Below are 22,391 nucleotides of genomic sequence, written 5' to 3'. Positions count from 1 at the left end.
CATGCCGCCTACCCCTTTCAAACCCATTTTACTTGATTTCATGTTGGATAGGTCTTTACTATTTCTTGTTGAGTCATACGTAGGTGTTGTTGCCTACTTGCTTTTAACTTATAACATTGTTTTCTTTAAAATTGTTTTCAACGTATTTTCTTACTCATGTTTTCTAAAATATTTCTCTCAAATGTGACTTGAGACTCGAGTATACGTCGATATTGTCATCGAAATCTAAATTTCACACGATTTACTTATTTGCTGAATTAGAACAAGTAACGTAAAATTGTTGTCCCGCTTAGGTTCGAGTTAATAGGTTCCAAACCTCGTTTTTCTCTCACAAGAATATAACAAAAAAAAATTTGGTAACTAAAGGTACGAAGGTCAAACAATACATGTCTGAGATTAATTGAGATACCTACAAGCCTACTTGAACACTTGGAACAACAATAATAAGCAAATAAATCTCTCAGTAATATTTAGCAAGGTATTAAATATCGAGCGAAATGTCGACATGTATAAAAAAGTTATAATGAATCCGTAGATATCGTGGTAGATCGAAATGATGATAACAATTATCCATTTTTTTTAATGAATTTAACGGTATATTTGAATGATGAATTTAAGAATACAAACGTCGAGAAGCAAAGACCCGTATACACGTGGAGCAAGTAATAAATGAAGAGTTAGGACGTCCGACAACCAACTAAATAGCTATCAATCTAATACAAATGTTGGAACTTCGGTTACCAAGCTCGAGAAGGATAATCTAATCAATCACAATCAAGTTCATTTTTCTTGATATTGGATTTGACCATATTACCCAAGATGAAAATTACCGCTCTCGACAAGGTGAGAATGAGATTTCTGCTATTGATAAAATGTTCTATCGATGTTGAGATAAAGGATATTTTTATTCGACGTATTCACGTGTGAGTTCCTTACTTTCAACTACGGAAATGGTGAACACAAAACAATAAAAAAATACAACACTGTAGCTATTCTTACACAAATTATGATGATTCTTCAAGTTCCGGTCATACCGACTTCTGGTTTGACTTTCCACCAGATAGTTATTATTATCCATCTTAAAATCAGACCATCGACAAACGAGATGTATCCACCAATAAGGTCTATATGTTGGCCGTATGAGCCATACTATTTTCATCTAAATACCCGTGTTCAACATTAATAAAGATGACGTGAGAGAAATATTGTAATTTCTATGAGATTGTCAAAATTATGAACCAGATATTCCAAGAACATGTTTTTCGTATTAAACGTGTACATTTTAAATTAAATAATTCACATTTATTTCCTCTAATTATCGATATTATTTGGTAGGTATTTAATTAAGTCATCATAATTAAAACCTCTTTAACACCAACTTTTTCATCCACACTTTAATACAAATATTATATGTATTTCACATTTATAATTCAAATAATTTAAATTAATTTTCACATTTATTTTTCAAAATTCTAGCTCATCAATCCACGTGTAAGCTTAAATATAGTTTAATTAAATCATATTTAAATTTCATAAATTCAAGATATTTATTAGATTCTGACGAATAAACCAGATTTTTAAACCCAAACTATAAAATTTTCGGTTATATTCGAGACAATTTATTTATTAATATATTTTTTTGTCTGATTAACCCGATCAACTCGAAAATAAAGTTACAGCTTATTATATAATGAAATTTTTGTTATTAATATAATATATCTGGTAGACGTGGATAAGTAGAATATTTTAAAATAATTAAATAAATAATAATAAATAATAATAATTACCGAACTAAAATTTTCAAATTACCAACCTAAAATCTAAAAGAAGAAAAGATGTTGGACCCGACTCTAAGGCATCAATCAGTATCGTTCTGCTGCCAGTCCCTTCTTCTCCGACCTCTCTCTCCCCTCAACTGCTATGGAACTCTCCTCCTTCCCATGTCCATGGCGTTTCTGAGCTCTCTTTCTTTTGTATTTCTCCTTCCCCTTTTGATATTTTCACAGTTGAATCTCTGAAACATATGGGGACCTTTCAAATTTTCTATTTATCTTACGTTTTCGGCCCCGAAGTTGGAGTTTGACCTCCCTGCGTAAGTCATTGTGGTTTTCTATTTCTTTTTCCCGTCTAATTCGTCGTGGATTCTCTCTGGTTGTATGTAGTCAAAAGGGTTTGCCGCCTGTTTGGTGTTTTCTGGCTGCAACCAGTTCTTGTGCAGAGGGCTTGAAGAAATCTCATACGTTTGGGGGTTTCTGCCCAATTTGTGGCGAATCTTACCTCCTTGTTCCCGCCATTGTTGTTCGATGTTTGAGGAATTTTTTTTTTGTGGATTTTAGGGTTTATGGTCTTCTATTGTAGTTGGATATTTCATTAAATTGTGATAATTTAGGGTATTTTGACTGTGGATTTAGCTTCCGATCTTGCCATGATACATCTAAGCTTTAGGATTCAGTAGTAGCTTATTTGCCCGTGGATCATTTGCTCAGTTTTTCCCTTTTTGACTTGAGATCTAACAATTTGAGCCGAGAAATTGTGGTCTTATGTATCTTGGATAATCTTGATGGACTGGTCAACATTCAAGAACGGGTTGATTTTGTGTAGTAGTTCTTGGGATGAACGATTCTGTGTCCATTGGCTGTGTCATGGACCTGTGCTCATGTAATTAGCATTGAAGTTGAGTTTAGGTTCTTGTTGATTATTTTATGCTGTTCTTGGCCAAAAGGATGGGACATGGTAACTATTTTGTGGAGTGGAAGGAGCAATTTGTTTCGCAAGAACGGGGAAACCGCGTGGTTCATTATTTTTTGAAGGATTCTTCTGGAGAGTCTATTCTTGCAGTTGTGGGGACTGAGAGAAGTGTCAGACACATGTTTTATGTTGTTGCAGACGAGTTTTTGCAAGCTCATGGGAAGGAAAACTCTGTCCATTCTGGTTTCAAATGGAGGTCGAGGCGAGAGGTCGTGGATTGGCTTACTTCTATGTTATCAAAGCAGCATTCTCCTGGAGATCATTCTGGTTTGTCTTGGTTTTTTCGTTCTTATCTTTTATTTCTTTTGGACATTTAGATTCATTGTGAATTCTTGTTCGAATTTGCAAAAGTATACACTTTTCGTTCTCTGTCTTCTTTTGTGAGTATTTGCATATTCTCTTTTGTAGAAAATTATTCAGTTGCCGAACACATTTCACGTGATTCACATGATTCACATGATCCATTGTCATTAACGACACTTGCTCAATCGAGAAAGTACCATACTCGCCTCAAAGTCAACCATACATGGACGTTCAATGTAACGACCCAAGCCCTTGTCCTCTTTGGGCTTTCCCTCAAGGTTTTTAAAATGCGTCTCCTAGGGAGAGGTTTCCACACCCTTATAAAGAGTATTTCGTTCTCCTTTCCAATCGATGTGGGATCTCACAATCCACCCTCTTTAGGGCCCAGCATACTCGTTGGCACTTGTTCCTTTCTCCAATCGATGTGGGAACACCACCAAATCCACCCCCCTTCGGGGCCCAGCGTCCTTGCTGACACACCGCCTCATGTTTACCTCCCTTCGGGGAACAACCTCCTCGTTGTCACATCGCCCAGTGTCTGGCTTTGATACCATTTGTAACGGCCCAGGCCCACCACTAGCAGATATTGTCCTCTCTGAGCTTCCCTTTCAGGCTTTCACTCAAGGTTTTAAAACGTGCCTGATAGGGAGAGGTTTCCACACACTTATAAAGGGTGTTTTGTTCTCCTCTCCAATCGATATGCAATCTCACATTCAATGAACCACATACCATCATTTTCTTTTCCTTGCCATGCTTAGGTTGAATATGGCGACAAGGCTTTGACATTCTATGGCTATTTACACGTTACAAATTCATATTATTTATGAATTTTAGTTACTTAGTCAAATGTGTTTCACTTCAATGAGGTGACGCTTCTTGGTTGATTTGAGGCAATCAAGATACTTGTTGTCTTTGAAAACATTTTATAATCCGTAGTTTTACTGTATTAAACTGTTGGTATTGGCATGTTGACGAAGTTTTTTATGCAGTGCCTTGTAAATGTGATGCAATACAAACACTGGGAACTCTTCAATTTTCACATAGTGGACTAGTTCTCCAACAATCTGATGTACCAGATGATAAAGTAAATGGCTTTCCTTTCATTGATTATTTTCAAACAATTTTGGGAAATTATCCCTCAGTTTGGTTTTGATTTTGACCTAGGTTCGGTCATCAAGGAATTCCAAGGGACCTGCATCAGATATTGTATGGTCTGGTGCTGCATGGACCTGCGGTAAACGGCTCAAGCATTACCCGTCATTTTGCAGGAATGGGACTTCAATCGTGGTAAGCGTCTACACTCGAAAGGATAAGGTGTTGTCATGGTTGATTAATGAGGTTTAAATATTAGTAACCAAGTTTAAATCTATGATGTTCCAAGTTTAAATCTCTGTACATCATTTAGATTCCAGTTTTTGCTTCAACTTATCTGGACTCTTGCTTATTCATTGCAGCTAGAAATTTTCACTTCATCCAAGTTTAAATCTATGATGTTTCATCTTGAAACTAATGTGAGTTAAATAAGAGAGAGCTTTCAATATTTTCTTGCTGTATTTGTTCTATGATACCCTTAAGTTGTGGTTTGATGGTCTATAAATAATAAACGTCGGTATTTGCATCATCTATAAATAATATATGTTGGTATTTGCATCATCTGAGACGGTACATACTGCATTTACCGATCTTTTCCTATTTTGACATTCCTCCTACTTATCAATGCTATTTAGGTACATTCTTTTGTTTATGTCATGGCTAAGGGAGAAAACCACTATCTTGCTTACCTGGAGGACATGTACGAAGATAAGAGGGGTCAGAAAAAGGTGAAGGTGAGGTGGTTTCATCATAGTCAGGAGGTGAAAGGTGTGATTGCGTTACGAAATTCTCACCCAAGAGAAGTTTTTATCACACCATATGTGCAGACCATTAGTGTTGAGTGTGTTGATGGTCCTGCAACAGTCTTAAATCGTGAACATTATGAAAAGTGTGTGAATGCGTTTCCCCATGATTCACTTTCGAAAGTTCATCTTTGCTATAGGCAGTTCAAAAGCAACCGACTAAAACCCTTTGACCTGAGTAAACTGCGTGGATATTACGATCAGCCAGCCTTCTCTTGTTTGAGTCTCAATGTATTATCGAAATCGGAGCCCATTTTTGATAGTTTGACTGGGGAAGACGATGAAGATTTAGACCCAGAAAATATTGTTAGACCGAAGGTTAAAAGGATGAGGAATGCTACAGGATGTAGAACATTTGAGTTAGAAAATGCAAAAGTTAGAAAGTCCGGTAGTCGACATATGTTGGCCCATAAATCTTGCAAGAAGCATAATTACAGCTTTTTAGGCGGCAGGTTTCTTTCTCATAAACATGTTTTGGAGGATAATGACCCAGCATATGATGTCAATGAGAAGATAGAATTATTGTGTCAAGATAGTGGCATTCGAGGCTGCTGGTTCAGGTGTACGGTCTTGTATGCATCACCAAAACATATTAGAGTACAATATGATGATCTGCAAGATGAGGATGGCTATGGCAACCTTGAGGTAACGTTGAAGAGTTTCAATGGAACGGCTATGGCGTCAATGATTTAGTCTAAACTATCTAGGCTGTGTAGTGTATGTACAATTTTCTGTTTTCGGTCGACTTGCGTCGGGTTGCAGTCAAGGCTCTCCAAGTGCATTTTACTTGTAGCCTTTACTGCTCTATGTCTTTCTTGACAAGCAATTTCCACCGAAAGTGATAACTGACAAGTTTTTCTGCTTATAGGAATGGGTCCCTGCTTGTAAAGTTGCTCTACCTGATAAACTTGGCATGAGGCACCCTGGCCGCCTGATTACTAGACCAGTCCCTCAAGAGCAAATAGAGCTCACTCTCGATATTGGTGTTGCTGTCGATGCGTGGTGGAGTGATGGGTGGTGGGAAGGAGTAGTTACTGGCCTAGATTCAGGCAATGATGCTGTGCATGTCTACTTTCCAGGTAATCTTATAGAAAACATCAAGGCAATTGTTTCCTTAGTATTGATTTTAAGCTAAATCTCCCGTTATTTAGTCGCGGTTCTTTGCAATGCAATTTTTTTTTGCTGTTAATAGGTGAAAGCTTATTCTTGAATGTACATAGAACCAATCTTCGAGTATCAAGAGATTGGTTTGGGGGCTGCTGGATTGATGTTGAGGCAAAACCTTCTATACTTTCATTGATATCTGACCGTTATATAATAGACGATGAACGTTCCAAGTCTGTCGCCCATGTCAAATCCAGCAGTTTAGCTATGTCATGCATTGATGTTAATGCTGGCACTAACCTTAGTTACACTAAAGAGGAAACGCTCGAGGAAACTGCATTAGCTAGTCTTGAAAAGCTTCGTGAAGTAAAGGATGGGCCGAAGCAGCCGATGTCGTCATTAGAAGATGACCAGAGTGAGGAGGAGGATGTGGTTGACATGAAAAACAGTAGGCGTAATTTGAAGGACGATAATGGAGGAGGTGATAATAGTAGTAGTGATAGTGAGGATGAAAATGATGAGAATAGCAATGGAGTTAAATCAGAAATGGATTCCATGGATATGGAAGCTGTAGATATTTAGAGAATGACAGGTGAGTTTACTTATAATAATAATTAGTAGCAGTGTTGGTTTTCATCAAGAATGTGCACTGCTGTGCTTATTCTAAGTTGTTGTAAATAAGCTATAAGCTAAGCTAACTTCTTTAGATCAATCCTTCCGTAACGTGTACAGAATTGAGTGTCAAGTTCATATTGTTTAGGTTTAGTTGAAAGGTCTCAGTGATGTAACAATACCTTCTTTCATGGATGATTACTCTGTCTTGGATTTCAAGGACATATAATGTTGTAATGTACATTAAAACAAATGATTCTAAGAGTTCTTGTTTTCTCCTCTTCCTTGGCTCTGCAATGGTGTTGGTGTCAGTGTCGGTGTCGGTGTCGGTAGCCGTGACATAGCTGTTTCACAAAGTGAAAGAGCTCATCACAGCTTTTATTGTTTGGAAGGGATATCTCAAAGGATTGTTGTTGACCTTTGTGAGCAATATTGAGAGATGGGTGCAGGATGTGTGATATGATAGGCTCAACATGTATCATCCCAATCACACTGATCTTGTGAGAGTTGCATCTTTAATATGTAATTCTTGAATAGTTTATCATTTTTGTTTACTCTAGAGACCTTTGTTATTTCCATGAATTATGCTTTAAAAATCTAAAACGATGGATCCTTGGAATTGGTGGTCATTTAATATATTATATCTCATAGTGTCATTTCAAATCATGGATCGAGCTAAGTATCACAACTTCTTCTACCCATCCTATATAGTCTTTTTTGTACCGTCTTGAAATACAAATTTTTTTTAGAATCTTATATTTTCAACAATAGAACAAAATTTTCTATGAAGCTCAATTCCAAAATGGATGACAAAAAATTTCCTTAGTTTCACACAAAATTCATCAGGCTCTTCTAAGATAATACCATATGCTGATTACATATTGAGTTGATCCAAGGAATGACAAGAACACCAAAATGAACTGCATCAGTTACTCAATTGGATATTCTCTCAGTAGGAAAATAACAGAAGCATTCCAAATTTCAAAAGGCTAGATGCAACTTAATTTTCCTAGAAATCAGTCTAACTTATCAAGAAGTTCAAAAGTCTCACCAGGATATATCAGCAGCCCCTCAAGTGCCGAGATTCGGTCCTCGAGTCGACACTGGCTGACCATGAGAATACCTCCATTGACCACAAGCTGAGCATTTTTCCAACTTCACACTGTTTTCTAAAGTGCAGAATTTACACGACCAGAATCTGTACTTGGTATCAGCATCTTTTGATTTTTGTGACAAACAAAGCTCACATATTGGAGCTAGTGGCTGCATGACAATCAACATTGGCATGGGAAAGAAAAAAAAACAGTGAGATACTTGGCAGGATGATAAATAATAAACATGCCCCCAGTGATGAACTTCAAGATAAATATGAAATTAATTTACATGTTTATATGAAGCAATGCTAAGGACCGATCTATAAGTTAGTTTTAACCATTCTAAATGTAGCCCAAAATATGATCAAGGAAAGTTTAGAGCTTGTTAAAAAATGAAGGTTCATATGGCATTCAAATATATGAAAAGTTCAGAATACATACTGGATTCAGTAAGGTGCAATTCCCGCACTCCCACATGGAATGTTCTTCAGGATGAAGAGTTCCATCGTGAATTGGCATCGAATTAGAGGATAAACAGGGGAAATCTATTGCGCTAGTTTCTGCACAAGGTTGGGGAAATATAACTCTATCTGATATTTTGTATCGCTTTTTTGGTTCCTCATCATAGACGGCAGAGGACCCAGGGATTAAAACGTCTTCAGATAAATCAACAAAATCAGGTCTCAAATGACCACGGGAAGACATATTGGAACTCTTTTCTGATTCACGATTTCTTTTCTGGTGTAATGCATCCACACGAATACTTAAATTGCTAGAGGGCCCTGATTTACCTGCGTGAGAGGAATGTGCCGTTTCTGATGGAAAATCAGAGCAACATTCCTCATCTACAGGCATTTCTTGAGATGAAGCACACCAAATATCATCCTGAAGCCTCCTTTCTGCAGCCATTGCAGCTGCTTGTACAGGACTTAGAGCATCCATGATGTTGCTATCACCACCAAGCCGATTAGGACCAGAAGGAAGTAGAGATCCCAAACGTTTTCTTCCTTCTGCAGCGGCTAAGGCAGATTTGCGGAGGGAAGAGAGAGGGGGTTGTTGAGATTTACCACCCAAACGCCTCCCCGGGAGTTCAAAGCCCTGTGCTGAGCCACTAATTCCCTTAGCCATCAACTCCTCACATTCCTACATATTCAAAAATCATCAAATTGATGCTTGGTAAGAGGCAATGTTCAATCAAAATGAAATTTCCTACAATAAAATATAAAAATAAAACTTACATCGAAGAATGTTCTCTTCAGTGAAACCAAAACACATCAAATTGCAAATGGAAAACAAATTTGTAGACAATCAGTAAAAGTAAAAACATGATGAACATTTATGAAATGCACAGAACTAGAAGGAACAAAATCTTGTCAGAGGATCCCGGGGGCTTCACTTAAAATTTGTACAAGTAATTCCAAGTAAACAATTCAAAATATTACGAATGACGTTGGATAGTCAACAAGTACTAGGTGGATAATTGATATCTTTATCTATGAAGTTATACTCAAATTGACAACTATTAGTTTAATGCATCATAATTGTCCTATATGAGTATTAATATTATAAAATCACTACATCATAATCTTATTATAAAATCACTATATTATAAACCTATACTACATCCACCGCTGCTTGTCCAAGTACACAATTTGATGAGCCCCCTCCATGCAGCACTTGATAATAAGTATCATAGAAGACAACGACACTTCTTTAATCTCATATCAGTGATAATTGCTTTAACCATTATACATGGCCAGGAGAACTTATACTAGGAAGACAAATGTAAATGGAACGGATACAATCAAGCAAAGATTATTGACATGAATATCATTCTTTATGTCCTTTTCAGATAATTTAATAACAAAATCATTAAAAAAAAAAAAAGAAAAAAAAAAGCATAAATGAGCACCTTTCGAAGTTCATCCCAAAGCTTGTAGAAATTGGCATTGTGAGGACTGATGAGATTGTGACAAAGCTCATGTAACATTGTATCCAAAACTTGATTGAAGGGGAAGAAATCTCCATCCCTATTTGGCCTTCGAAGCCTCAACTTCACATGAATTCCACGTCCCACATTTAATCCTAAAAGTGCAGGATTTTTTGGGCTGCAAATTCATCAATAAACAGTGTGAATGCAAATCTTTTCAATTGTTCAATGAAAATTTTCCTTTCTTGTTAAGGAAAATGCCGGAAGAAATAGACTCAACTATAGTTGACTCAACCAAAAGTACAACATCTTCAGTATTATTTTTTCATTTCGCCACATCCAACAAGAAGAACGTAAAAAATGAACAGATATAGAATCCGAGATAAAAAAACAACAACAAAAACTACAATCCTAGGGTTGTAATGAACAAGAAACAACATGGTGGAAACTTATTGTAAGTAACATTTACCAGAATTCCGAAAGGACCTTGACTCGCCATTTGCGTTTCCGCATAATGGGTTGAACTTGTTTGGCAATTCTCTCCAGAATCTCCTTAGCTTCTTTCTCCCCAGCCTTCTTCAGGGCTTTAATTTCCCAAACTTTGTTAAGGTCGCCCACATCCATGTTACGGAAGAAAAATCTTCGGAACCCCGAAGCGGCTAGGGCGAAGTGGAAGAACTTAAACAAGCGATTAAACACGCGAAGCTTCAGAAATCAGAATCACCGTAATTACAGACAACAGTAAACTAAATCCGCTAATTCCAAAGAATGTTTGAATCATGAAGAAGAGATATAATATTTGGAACTCGATGTCGCATTGGAAATCTGGAAGAAGAGATACATTTCACCTGGATCGAGAGTTGGCGGGAGTTTTTGGATTCGCTCGTACGGCAAGAAATCGTAATGAACAGCAGCCTGGTTGGGGACGCAATTCCAAGCCATTGGATATATTGGGTAAATAGGGATTTTTTTTAAATATATTTTTACTTGGGCTTAGCTCGATGTGTTCATATGATCGATAACTCATTTGACTTCGATTCCTCGTTTAAATCATAAAGGTTCGGATGGTAAGGGTTTTTTTTTTATTAATTTTTTTAAAAATAAAAAATGAGATTCAATTTGCAAGTTTACATTTTTCTGATCGAGTTAACCAGATCACTTCAAAAATAGAGTTACAATTCAACCCGACCATACTTTTACTGGTTGATATTTAAATTTTATGAGCTTTTAGTTATTAATGTAAACTTACGGTGAATAAATCAATTTTTTTCGAAGGTTCTATAAATAAAAAGTGTTTAAAGAGATACTCGTGATCTTTTAAAAATTTCATTAATACCCTTAATCTTAGTTCAAAAACACCATCAAATGTTAGTATACATATCGGACCTTTAGTGTCACAATCACGGTTTCTAGGCAACGGATTTGGCGATTGTGCGGCTCCCACTCTCAGCACTAAGTGGGTCAAGCCTACTTCGAGTTATGTTGCCTGCAGTCGAGCAACGTAAATACAAACCTCGGGTCTCGATTTCAAGAGAAGATTTTAGAAACTCGGGGAGAGAAGTTGTGGAAAAAAAGTTATGAAAGCAAGAGAGAGAAATTGAGATTTGTGTTATATGGGAATGTAAGCAAAAGACAACAACTGCTGCTTATTGCATATAACTATCTAGTAGGGATAAGTTGACAACTAGTCGTATTCCCGTATAGTACATTTTTAGGCATTTCATGTCTACTAGGCTTAATCATGACATCGCCGAAACGACATGCTCTTAAAGAAAACAAGAAAGAAATAATACAACATGAAAGCGGTAAAAGAAAGCAATAGAGTAGTACAAGGAAAAAGTTTCGATGTGTTACGGGTGTTACGGTCCTACATTTTTTACCGTGCGGCGTAGTGATCTTAACACACTCACAACTAGTCTTAAGGGGAATTAAGTCCCATATATATTTTTCGCCCCGGCTTTGTGGCTTCATTGGACCTTAGGTGAGGTTTGTCTTCACCAATCGAATATTGCTTGTGTGGAATCCAAGCTTGGTCAACCACACACGCCGCCTACGCGTGCATGTTCAATCGTCTGCGACACATCCGACTTGCCTCTACGCTAGACCAAGTCATTCGGCTCAACCTTGCCTCTGCTCGGGCCAAGGTCTCTCAATGCAACGTCGCATCTCATCTTGTCATATTGATCCCCATTGATGGGGTCCATATGTCTTGTCGCTATCCCGAGTCTTGGGATGTCGTTGGCCATCATAACTTGCTTGGTCATGCCATTGAGAATGGGCCCGCGTGTTGTTCATCTCGTCGGGACTTTTCGAACATCCATCCATCCGGGTTCTATCGAGGCATTGACCCTCCCGTTCCAATACCATATCATTTATGGATACCGTGTCAGATAGCGGGTGTATGTAGCAACCTCCAACATGCAGGCTGGGGCGCAATACCGGCACACCTATGTCGTCCGGTACTGTCCTTCAAAATCCATTTCAAAGGAAGTCGCCCGAGACACTCGTCTCGGCACTTGCCCACACTGTGACACACGTATGTGCCACATGGTAGCTCACTTAGGCCACAAGGCCCAGGGGTGGTGGAGAGCTAACACCATGGTACTCCTATAGTACATTTTGAGCCATTTTCAATCTTACGGGCGTAGACATGATTTTGGTAAACGATCATATGATGTCGTGCATTGTCCATCCGATGTCCAATTGACACCAAACTTAGTGAGCATTCATATTTCATATGGACGAACTTAACTCTCGAACCACATGCCCAAATTCCTTTCGAAACCCCGACTTTTGAGGTTAAGGCCCGGGGCCCTACTCGGCCCTTCAACAGGCCTATCTTTGCCCTTCATGTCTATTCAATGTCTTTGTCTTGCTCATGTCTCAACTTGTCTTCAATGCCTACTTCGCGTGGTGGTGTGGTGGATGATGCATCGTCCTCCTCGATCCCATCATGACACTCTTCTATATTGGGTCGCATGTGGCTGGATGGGTGTCTCTTAAGGGACGCCACTTTGCTTGTCATGAGTGAGGGTCAGACCCTACTCTCTTCATAGTATGGTTGTGACATTCTCCTCTACTTAACTTAGTCATCGTCCTCGATGACTCACTCGGGGCACAATCGTATTGTAGATTGTGACAACTGGCATGCGGTCATGGGCGACATACCTTGGACAAATATGACCGTGACAGTTAGCATCACGTTTCAAAACTATTAACTTTCAAAACTAACATTAATATTTAAACTCTACAAAAACAAATAAAAATGTAAGATAATTTTTTAGGTGTAAAATTGTAAATCAACATTTGTTTGAAATGAAAACAAAAGATTTTTTTGGATAAACATAAAAGTTTAGTATGGAGGACATGAATGGAAGCACAATCAGTTAGCATTTGATTAAATTTACGTCTGGATTCCTGGCTTCAAAAATGGCGGGTTTAGCTATTGTTTTGGATCTATTACGGAAAAATTCCGTTCTCAATACACAGCAGAGTCTCCACTCCTGTGGCGCTTTCTCGGCCGCCGCCGCTGCCGCTGCCGGAACCCCTTTCGCGTACAGAGCTTTCATAGGGTATGTGCTTATGCATTGACGCTGTCTTGAATCTGCTGAATTTCTCTTTGAATTGGATTCGATTGTTGAGATTTATGGCTTTGAAGAGGTGCAGATTATAGCCGGATTATACTTGTCATGGTTTAAAATTTGATGAATCGCTGGAGTTCTTAGCGTGTTCGTCTTGAAATTCAAATTTATCTGTGCCTTGAACTACTCTGTACACTGGAGACTGTTATTGTTAAGTTTGTGGGTTTGTGCAAATCGTTGTTAATCAGTTGCTAATCGTTGTTTATCTGTTTGAGAAGTATTTGTGTTTGCTTTTTCATTAGGAGTTTTCTGTTGTGGTAAAGTAGGATAATTATGTTTGTTAATCAGAGTTGAGAATCTAGCCCGGAGGGTGGCCCTGGTGGTAAGGATTTGGGATGTTTAGAGGTGCCTTGTTTTGGATTCAAGGTTCTTGTAGAATATTTGATAACTTCAAATCATTGTTGCTGCTTCGGGTAGGATTAATGGAGGTTAGTTATGAGCAAAAGATGCAAGGAATGGGCCACCGAACCTCGATAACCTGGTTATCGAGAGAGAGAAATTTTAATCTTCGTAGGAAGGATCACTGTGAGATCCCACATCGGTTGGAGAGGGGAATAGAACATTCCTTATAAGGGTGTGGAAACCTCTTCCTAGCAGACGAGTTTTAAAACTGTGAGCTTGATGTCGATACGTAACGGGCCAGAGCGGATAACATCTTTTAGTGGTGGGCTTAGGCTATTACAAATGGTATTAAAGCCAGACACTGGGCAGTGTGCTAGCGTAGGCAGTGTGCTAGCGAGTACGCTGAGATCTCACATTGGTTGGAGAGGGGAACAGAACATTTCTTATAAGGGTTTAGGAAACCTCCCTAGCAGATACGTTTTAAAAGTGTGAGGCTAATGACGATACGTCACGGGCCAAAGTGGATAATATTTGTTAGTAGTGGGCTTGGGCTATTACAAATGGTATCAGAGCTAGACACCGGACATACGTCACGGGCCAAAGTGGATAATATTTGTTAGTAGTGGGCTTGGGCTATTACAAATGGTATCAGAGCTAGACACCGGACGGTGTGCCAACGAGGACACTGGGCCCTCAAAGGGATGGATTGTGAGATCCCACATCGGTTGGAGAGAGGAACAAAACATTATTTATAAAGGTGTGAAAATCTCTCCCTAGAAGATGCGTTTTTAATACTGTAAGGCCGATGGTTATATGTAATAGGTTAAAACGAATAATATATATTAGTAGTGGGCTAGGATTGTTATAATATTAGAGCAAGACACCAGGTAGTATGCCAGCGAGGACGCTAAGCCCTCAAGGGAGGTGGATTGTGAGATCTTACATCGATGAGAGAGGGGAACGAAACATTCCTTATAAGAGTGTGAAACATCTCCCTAGGAAACGTGTTTTAAAACCGTGAGGCTGATGACGATACATAACAGGCCAAAGTGGATAATATCTGTTAGCGGTGGGCTTGGACTTATTACAATCACGGACTCTTAAAAGCTAAATGTTTGAAAATTTACAAGCACTCTCAAGAGTTACTGTTATCATGCTCCATGCTAGTTGCTTACAGATGAAACTGAGTCTTTATAAACAGTTTATACTAAGATTCACCTGTGATTGAATACTTAACAAGGCTGGTCATGCTGCTACAGTAATTACAGGATTCCCATAGCTCATTGCGATGCTGGTGTGGATGCGACTGAGGAGGACTACTTCTCAAATCTACAGAGTGCATCAACGAAAATCTTCGAGCACGAGTCTCTTCAATACAGTACAAAGGAGTACAACCTCGAGTTAAAGCCACTATTCTCGGCTTTTCAATGGAGGATGCTTGGTATGACAACCTTGAGGTCGTTTTTGATGTTTTATTTGCCTCTTTTGGAGCCTCATGCCAAGTTGGAAGACGAGGACGATGACGATGACGATTTTCTAGATGATGCTCAAGAAGAGAAGCATGTCGATCTAGTTTTGCCCTTTAAAAAGTCCATCAAGCAAATCTTTCGTGAGGTCTGTTCAATTGCTCATCCTCTGATTAAGCATGTCGATCTAGTTCTTATTCATGATTTCGTCGGTTCGGGTGTCGAGCAACCAGCTTTGGGTGCAATATCTCTACCAAAACTACCTTCTTTCAGTTGTCTCTATAATATGTTTTTCTTATAACATATGAAATGAAGCTCATTGATTGCCTTATTTGGATATCACCAGACTACCGTCGTCACAACGAGACGTGTTTTGGAACGAATTGCTGTTCACTATGCTTCGCAGAGAATAGCATGGAAGCTTCTTAAAGGTATAAATCTCCTCATAGTTCCAAATTTTTTGGGTTTGAAATGGCAAAGAAGATATGAACTTGTCTATTCATGACATGACAGATGTTCCCAAATCTGCTGTTCGTAAGGCTGGACGAGGACTGTCTACTCCGATCTACTTCTTCCGAGTTAGTAGGACAACTTTCAGAGGTTAAATTCTATCTACCCCGCTCCCCGCTCCCCCGACTCTTGAATGCTCATTGCATTTTCCTGTTTGGAAACGACAATACAGGTCACGCTCTAGGAGTTGCAGCTTCATGGCTTGTCCAAGTCGGTATCGAAATTTACCGATACATATCAGAGAAAATAAAATCCGAAGAAGACAATATCGTTAACAAGACCGAGAAACTAGTACTTCTAAGGAAGAAGATTGCAGGCGCTACTCTTCGGTGTAGCTCGTCGCTAGTTTTTGCTTCCATTGGAGCAGGTATCGGCGCCACCCTCTTCCGCCCATCAGCTGGCCAGTGGATCGGTAAATTTACACCCTTATAAATCGGTAGCGAAATGTCGTGAGTGGTTGTTTTTTTACCATTGGAAGGTTTGATTTTGTGTGCAGGATGTGCCGTGGGGGACTTGGCAGGGCCTGTTGTTGTGACAGTTTGTCTGGAGAAAGGTTTGAACTTGGATCTTTAGGTTCTGTTCTAGAGTTTAATGTGCTGACTGATTCTTTGAGCATTGTGGCTATTTGAACAAGTTTTAAGTATATGTTGTTAGCCACATGAATGTAAAACAGATATGAAATGAGAATTTATTAATTTTACCTTAATTGGTGTGATAAGTATGTAAACGTACATGCTTTTATGAAATCGTTTTAAATGAATGTTTCCGCATAAAAAAAAAAAAAAAAGAATAGAAAATTAAGGTCGTTACATACTCTGTAAAGTCGCTCAATATCTTAAAGAATTGATTTAAATGGTAATATAATACTCATCTTCAAAGTTGTAATGGATATCCATGTTAATCTAATGCACATGAATTGAATGTTGGGCGCAATTCCCTGAGCCTGAACCTATTCAGTGAAACTCTATTCTGTAATTGTCCGGCTATAAATTCTACAAGAATATTAAGGTATCCATAAGAGTTTGCTATTCTTGTAATAGCAATGTTGAATTTTTGGTTCAAAGAATTTAATTCTTTTTGTACATTCATCTGTAATTCTTCAATTTTTCAAGACCCACCATCTATTAATAATTTTGGGAATCCCATAAAGATTATCACTTGAATAAGATCAATTCTTTTTTCAATTTTGATACATGCAATTCCCTCAACACCAGAGATTCTTGTCGTATTTTTTTTGTATAAGACTCTGTCATATATATAAATGAGGCAGGACAGGAACAAGGGTAGAGAATGTAATATTTATCTCCGTCCCGTTAATGGAGAGAAATCTTTGTCCTCTCTCTTTCCCATTCCCCATTTGCCAATAACTAAAAAGAAAAAGCACAGAAACAAATGTCATGATTGAAATGGGTAAATTCACCAGTTTTGATGCATTCTGAAAGGGACAATAGAAAATCAAAGGGTTATAATTGTGTAACTAGACATGGACGGTCATAGCTACTCAGGAAAACTCAAGAGGATATCCATATCATGACACACAAAATCAAAACTTCATTGCCTGCCAGAACAAGATGGGGCAAATGAGTAGCAAAACTTATGAGAGAGGCTCTTGCTTATCAAGAACCTGGAACTAATGGAAATGTATAACAGAAAATCCATTGTCTCAATCTCAGGTTTCTTCTACGCCTGCAGAAGAAAGTTGGTTATCTTTGTTTTTGTTCCACACTACAATTTCAATCAACTTTTTACACTATTCGGATCTCAACGTTTCCATAGTCGCCCTTGCTGCTTCTGTTCTTGTATCCGCCTGCATTGATAGCTAAGATGTTGATCAAATAGAACATGATTTTTTATGTGATATATAGATCATTTGAAGTAATGTCGATCGCAGTCATCACTGATCGTTTAAATTAGTTGATTACTTCATTTCATTCCATCTCGCAATAACTTAGTTTCTACTTTGCAGGCATTTTAATTAACTTTGTGGGATGTCTTTCAATAGAAAATACTCAAAAAACTTTACAAGCAAACCTAGAATACCACAAAAACAGTAAATTAAGCCTCCACATGAATCATATAAGTCTACTATAAAACAGGTGTTCTCATGAATCGCATGAATCTATAAAGGCCCAACGAACAATATAAATCACAACAGGTAATAATGAAACTATTTCCTCCAGCATACGAAAAGAATTTGAACAAAAGCAATACGAAAACAATCAAATATCAACTAAAAAAGTTGGATTATCAACCCTTCTAAATTATCATTTTAAACTCTTTTTTTTCCCTAAGCTCTCATTTGTTTGATTTTGGCCATTTGATCTCCAATGTCTATTATCCAGTTATACTAACAAAGAAGTTGTGACTAACGAGATACCATGCTAGCTAAAGTGTAATGTCAGGTCAACTTTCTTGTATTAATTAATTCTAATTAGTGGTAGATATTAAGTTGATAGATCTATAATAGCATGAGGACATAGATCTGCATATTGAAAATAGCAAAGTAAACAAACTAGTCTTGGAATTCAAATTGAGCCAGAAAGAGAATTAAAATGCTATAGTTACATAATTTAAAAGCAGAAGAAGAATCACCTTTGATGCTCTTTAGAACGTCTTATAAATTCTGTGGGAATATCACATCCATTATATGATTCTAGAACTTGTCTGATGTCAGCTGGACTATTTCGTGCAACAACTGCACAATCAAGTAAATGTTCAAGCATTTGTGACTAGAATTACAAATTTTCACTGACCAATAAAATCATCCATAGTTATGAATTTTCATCATATTAAGTGCAAGAGCAGAATGCTTACATTCAAGAAATGGTATAAAATCAAGAAGAGCAGTATCATCTGCCTCACACTTCCATGGCTTTATTGGAACAGAGTTTTCTGGTTGTAGACTACTGTCAAATGCATGGCCACTCAAATAAATAATCTTCCTGGGATCCCTGTTAAGCTTTGACAGGTCCTGTTTTTGTTTTTTATTTTTTTGAAATATAAACAAAGAAATTGTGCATTAGACAAATTGAATAAATTTGGAAGGGTTACCTAACCACATTATTAGTATATTCATGATAGATCACCATTCTTTTATTTATCATTTTTCATCACTTTCATCCACAATAATTTCAAGAAGAAAGTTTACTAGAACATGAGCAAAAAGGAAAATATAATGGAGTATAATGCATATGGCAATGAGGTAATGTAGAATGGTAAATTTTATGGCACGAGCTAACGTTAAACAACTGGCCATGATCTTTACGTCTCAAGTGAGTGCAAAATTGTAAGATCCAAATATCTAGAGAATAATTAATTAGAGAAGAAAAAAATAAGCCCTCATCCAATACATACTCTGTAATGTTTTCCATTCTCGTACTTTGTAGCTGCTCTTGACAACCTATATCGTATGCAATGCTTGGGGTCCAACCTATCAATGACAGGATCAACATACTGCAATAGCAAGACAAAATAGGTAGAACTTTGCAGTGATCAAAATTTATAAGTGTAGCAATCAAGCTTAAGATGAAAAGAAAATAAATTACCATATTTGATTGATCAGAGAATATAACAATTTCATAAAATTGTGCAAGATGTTCCAAGAAAGAATCAACTCCAGGTCTTTTAAATGTCTGCCAGCCTCTTTCTCGCTTTATAAGCACAAAAACAAGAAGTCGTTATGACCAAGCATAGAAGAAAAACATCATAAATCCAATGATAAAAGAAATTCAAGAAGAGTTTATTGATTAAAATAAAAAAGATGAAGCTCCTATGAAAAAAGCTAGTCAAAATGAAATTCGACAAATTTACTAATTAAAAATAATAACTTTTCAGCCAAGAAAACAGCTCTCACAAAAAAGAAAGCAAATACGAAAAAAAGGAAGCCAAACAAAAAAGGCGAAAACTACAACCGGAGCTACCCAAAAAGATAAAAATAAAAAAATTATAAGGGCTCCGACATAAGCTTCAATATTAGCCTTACCGTCCAATCAGAGTGCACTAGAGTCTCATTTAGATCTAGAACAAGCGTAAATACATGTTGTTCCAAGGGATGCAAATCCGGAAGAAGCATTTCCGCATTGGGTTCAGTATAACCCTAAACGATACAGAAACTTAAGATTAGAGAAAAGCGAATTTACAGAGGATAATAAACATCCAAGGACTATGTCAAACAGAAATAACATACGCACTTTAACTTGTTCTTCAATTGTCTTCCTCAAATCCAGGTAAACATCAGCTAGTTTTACAGGAACTGCAACAATAAGTTCTTTTTGTCAACTAATATTACTATGAGTTAGGGATGACATAGAATAGCATAAAAGAGTAATAGCAAAGAATACAATATATTTGAACTCTTTACTTTGTCAAGTCACAGGTATCGTGCAGCATTTGAAAAGTGTGATTTGTGTGCAAGAGCACCAAAAACACCTTGATGGAGGCAAAGCATCCTCTATCAAGCATGCACTTCGGCACCTAGCTCAGCTGCCGAGGCATCGGGGCGCATTTAATATTTACGTCCCCTAGCTTAAGTGATATGACTTAGGCTTACAGTTACAAAATTTATCAGAGAGAGAGAGAGAGATGACTTCTGGTCTCTCTCTGTGCTATCTCCAATGGAAAGCAAAATTCTTTGATCTCTCTCCCAAAACCAGAAGCCCTCATCTCTAAACTAGCTTATTTTCTACAATTTGTATGAGCTCCAAAGAGTTATTTTGCTCTCGTAGGGTTTTCAAATTATCCACAAATGGTAACCCGTAAATGGTCTTCATCATAAGATTAACGTCATGCAAAGAGGAAGCATTTGAATTGGAAATGTGAATAAGAACAAGAGGTTCAGTTCTTCTACCTGTCATTATCGTGGAGTATAGCCTGCCCTGAACTTTCTACAAAATAATTGAAGCAGAAAAAAAGAGAGACGTGAAAGAAATGCATAAGCACGCAACCTCATTTGACGACACAAACAACTCAAAATAATATGGCTAAGTTTCTCAAACTCAAGATCAAACACATTGTCACACTTACATCAACACCAGAAACATCGTCCATGGCAGTATAACTTGCAGACCGACGGAGAGCTTTTGCCTTCTCCGCAATTTCATCGTAACTATAAGCTGAAAAAACAACACACCAGTCCATTACACCAATTAATTCATTCATGAAATAAAAACCAGATCAAACTCCATCGAATCCTTGGAAAGTACCATAGCTGGCGTAACCAGCAACTGCAGTAGCCGCCGTCAGAGCACTAATCAAACTGTACTTAAGGAAATTCAAGGGCTTAGAGGAAGAAGAAGAAGAAGAAATGGATTGCGGAATCTGATCGGAGACGAGCTTCTGGGACGCAATGATGGAATCCTTGGAAGGGATCGAAGCGAGGTCGGAGCTCATAAGACGTCCATGGCGATTCTTTAGCAAGGAAATAAATCGGGATCGGAATATCGACGGGGACATTTTCGGAGAATTAAGTATGATCAGTTTTCGTTTTAGAGTTTCCTTGTTCTGAAGGTTTGACGTTCGGAAGTTTAGGGTTCCGGCGAAGAAGGAGAAGCAGCGGAGACAGGACTGCTCCGGCGTTGAAAGGGCTGTTTGCGTTTCGAGGCCGCTGTATATGACACTACGGTTCACGGCAAGGATCCAAAAGTTGGTGTTTAAACCCTCCTTTTCTTATAATAATAATAATAATAATAAATATTGGGAGTCCGCTCTCGTGGCTCTCGAGATATTAGATGAAAGTTTCACATCCGTTAATTTAGGAAATGATCATAGGTTTATAATCAAGAAATACTATATCCACGAGTATGAGACCTCTTGGAAAATCCCAAAGCAAAGCTACGAGATCTTATACCCAAAGTGTACAATATCATACCATGAAGAGTCGTGTTTATCTAACAGAGGGTTTGAGAGATACTCCTGACTTTTGTACTTTGTCTCTTTTGTTTGATTACGTTTTTAAATATTACTTTAAATTTCGTTTTTTTGTGCAAATATTGTCAAAGACCTCACGTTTTCTAAAACAGAATATACGAATACATTCTTACCTAGCACATACGAAACTTCTCGAACAAGCTAGAATCTCAAGTAACTTCTAGATCATCGACATATCTCTATCATTTACTATTGTAATAAGACGATTGAGTGTTCATTCGATCCACCATCCGAGCGGCGGATGACGCTTTTGGAATAGAACCTACTTTTAGAGAGGAAGAGACACTGTCATACCGACATCCTTTTATTCTTAGCCCCCACAACTATGGTGGACAGTTTTATTCAATTTCCCCATCTTTATTCCTATTTAAAACAATCTTGTTTTCATCATATATTTATATATATTATTTTTTCGTAAATTTTTTCAACACGACCCGACATTAAAATACATTTTGATTACTACACCAAAAAACGAGAGAGAGAATGTAACATCCCATACCCAGAATTCGGAATTTGATTTGGCACCTTCTAATGGCCCCGACAATCCCTTGCAATAAGGTCACACTACTTACTGCTTGCATCTAAGATTGAAAACTATTCCCATGAACCAACACGAGTCCTTTTAACATGCTTTGTCATCACTCACATGCATCTTAAGAAAATTTTCACGAGGTCATTCCTTCAAATGTGGTCTCACTTTATTCATGTGCTCTTTTTTTCCGGGTATCAATTTCTCCTTTTTTTTTTCTTTAATTTAATTTTTTTCATCGACTTGCTCCTTTTACGTTAAAATCGCATCTTAAAAGAAATATAAACCGTTC

General features: G+C 37.7%; 4 protein-coding genes across 5 annotated transcripts; 2 read left to right on the top strand and 2 right to left on the bottom strand.

The window, feature by feature from the left end:
• Positions 1-1,839: 1,839 nt before the first annotated feature.
• LOC111480536 lies at positions 1,840-7,185 on the top strand. The gene is made up of 6 exons (XM_023125637.1): positions 1,840-3,015; positions 4,041-4,135; positions 4,216-4,338; positions 4,779-5,591; positions 5,815-6,025; positions 6,139-7,185. Exons 1-6 carry the CDS (start codon positions 2,703-2,705, stop codon positions 6,630-6,632), a joined length of 2,049 nt encoding a protein of 682 aa, XP_022981405.1. The 5' UTR covers positions 1,840-2,702; the 3' UTR covers positions 6,633-7,185.
• A 238-nt stretch (positions 7,186-7,423) lies between these two features.
• On the bottom strand, positions 7,424-10,613 carry LOC111480590 (DNA-dependent metalloprotease WSS1-like). 2 transcript variants are annotated; one of them, XM_023125714.1, is made up of 5 exons: positions 10,535-10,613; positions 10,156-10,364; positions 9,669-9,864; positions 8,198-8,899; positions 7,424-7,925 (listed from the first exon to the last, which is right to left on the bottom strand). In XM_023125714.1, exons 2-5 carry the CDS (start codon positions 10,308-10,310, stop codon positions 7,734-7,736), a joined length of 1,245 nt encoding a protein of 414 aa, XP_022981482.1. In that variant the 5' UTR covers positions 10,311-10,364; positions 10,535-10,613; the 3' UTR covers positions 7,424-7,733. The 2 variants fall into 2 exon arrangements, with proteins under 2 accessions (XP_022981482.1, XP_022981483.1); XM_023125715.1 differs by lacking the exon at positions 10,535-10,613 and having other exon boundaries at positions 8,198-8,316; positions 8,548-8,899; positions 10,156-10,506.
• A 2,466-nt stretch (positions 10,614-13,079) lies between these two features.
• LOC111480633 lies at positions 13,080-16,372 on the top strand. The gene is made up of 6 exons (XM_023125782.1): positions 13,080-13,258; positions 14,929-15,283; positions 15,482-15,566; positions 15,649-15,735; positions 15,818-16,057; positions 16,142-16,372. The coding sequence occupies exons 1-6, from the start codon at positions 13,116-13,118 to the stop codon at positions 16,216-16,218; spliced, it is 987 nt and encodes a 328-aa protein (XP_022981550.1). The 5' UTR covers positions 13,080-13,115; the 3' UTR covers positions 16,219-16,372.
• Positions 16,373-17,043: 671 nt separating this feature from the next.
• On the bottom strand, positions 17,044-21,296 carry LOC111480616 (mitochondrial import inner membrane translocase subunit TIM50-like). Its single transcript, XM_023125759.1, has 11 exons — positions 21,161-21,296; positions 20,847-21,128; positions 20,668-20,756; positions 20,492-20,528; positions 19,836-19,897; positions 19,628-19,741; positions 19,191-19,295; positions 19,000-19,098; positions 18,460-18,616; positions 18,238-18,340; positions 17,044-17,452 (listed from the first exon to the last, which is right to left on the bottom strand). Exons 2-11 carry the CDS (start codon positions 21,094-21,096, stop codon positions 17,407-17,409), a joined length of 1,062 nt encoding a protein of 353 aa, XP_022981527.1. The 5' UTR covers positions 21,097-21,128; positions 21,161-21,296; the 3' UTR covers positions 17,044-17,406.
• Between the last annotated feature and the right edge of the window lie 1,095 nt (positions 21,297-22,391).

Source organism: Cucurbita maxima, unplaced genomic scaffold, assembly GCF_002738345.1.
Source record: "Cucurbita maxima cultivar Rimu unplaced genomic scaffold, Cmax_1.0 Cma_Scf00006, whole genome shotgun sequence".
Classification (NCBI taxonomy): domain Eukaryota; kingdom Viridiplantae; phylum Streptophyta; class Magnoliopsida; order Cucurbitales; family Cucurbitaceae; genus Cucurbita; species Cucurbita maxima.
Note: the sequence above shows the minus strand (reverse complement) of the source record. Positions and strands in the feature narration are given on the sequence as shown.